The sequence below is a fragment of the Cystoisospora suis genome (genome assembly GCF_002600585.1).
Source record: "Cystoisospora suis strain Wien I chromosome Unknown contig_5021, whole genome shotgun sequence".
Taxonomy (NCBI): domain Eukaryota; phylum Apicomplexa; class Conoidasida; order Eucoccidiorida; family Sarcocystidae; genus Cystoisospora; species Cystoisospora suis.
In genome coordinates, this window is record NW_027157813.1 from 371 (window position 1) to 997 (window position 627).

A 627-nucleotide genomic window follows, 5' to 3' on the forward strand; every position below is an offset into this window, starting at 1 on the left:
AAATCTAGACAAAAGAAAGAAGACGATTTAGGTGAAGAAAGACGCGAAGAAGAAGGCTCTTCTCCGCCATCCCCCGCCGGCGTCTTCAAGCCCATTTCGGGAAGCAATGAGAAAGAAGAAGAGAAGGGTCTTTCAGTGTCCTCGACAAAGAAGGAAGATGCGAGTCTGACCACGAAGAAAAAAGCAGGCGGAACAGGGGGGGGAGAAGAAGGGGGAGGAGAAGGAAGACTAAGAATGATGTACACCGTAGCCAAAGTTGTGCCTGCGAAAGCACCTGTATGGAGATTAAGATCCCACCCCAGTCTATGGTTTGCTGAACCTGCCGCGACGCCTCTCCTTGTCTTCGTAAATGTCAAGAGCGGAGGTCAAACAGGCAAGACAATCTATAGAGATCTTATGAGTGTTCTTAATCCTCTACAGGTACGGAGACACACTACCACGTTATGCCTTCTCATCATACCATATATATCCCTCTCTCTCATACCGTGTCTCTCTGTCTCTCTCAGTCTCTCTGCTTCCCGTCTCTCATTTCGCCCTTCCATCCTCATACATGAGCCGAAAGCACCGAGCCTACATCTCAAGGAACGCTCACTATGTAGAGATCTGATATCTATCTATCTATCTATC

At 48.0% G+C, this 627-nt stretch overlaps 1 protein-coding gene across 1 annotated transcript; it reads left to right on the top strand.

The window, feature by feature from the left end:
- Positions 1–420, top strand: CSUI_008770 (diacylglycerol kinase; the record flags this gene model as incomplete). Its single annotated transcript, XM_068068895.1, has 1 exon — positions 1–420. A coding segment is annotated over one exon (420 nt), but the record flags the coding sequence as incomplete, so codon positions are not given.
- Between the last annotated feature and the right edge of the window lie 207 nt (positions 421–627).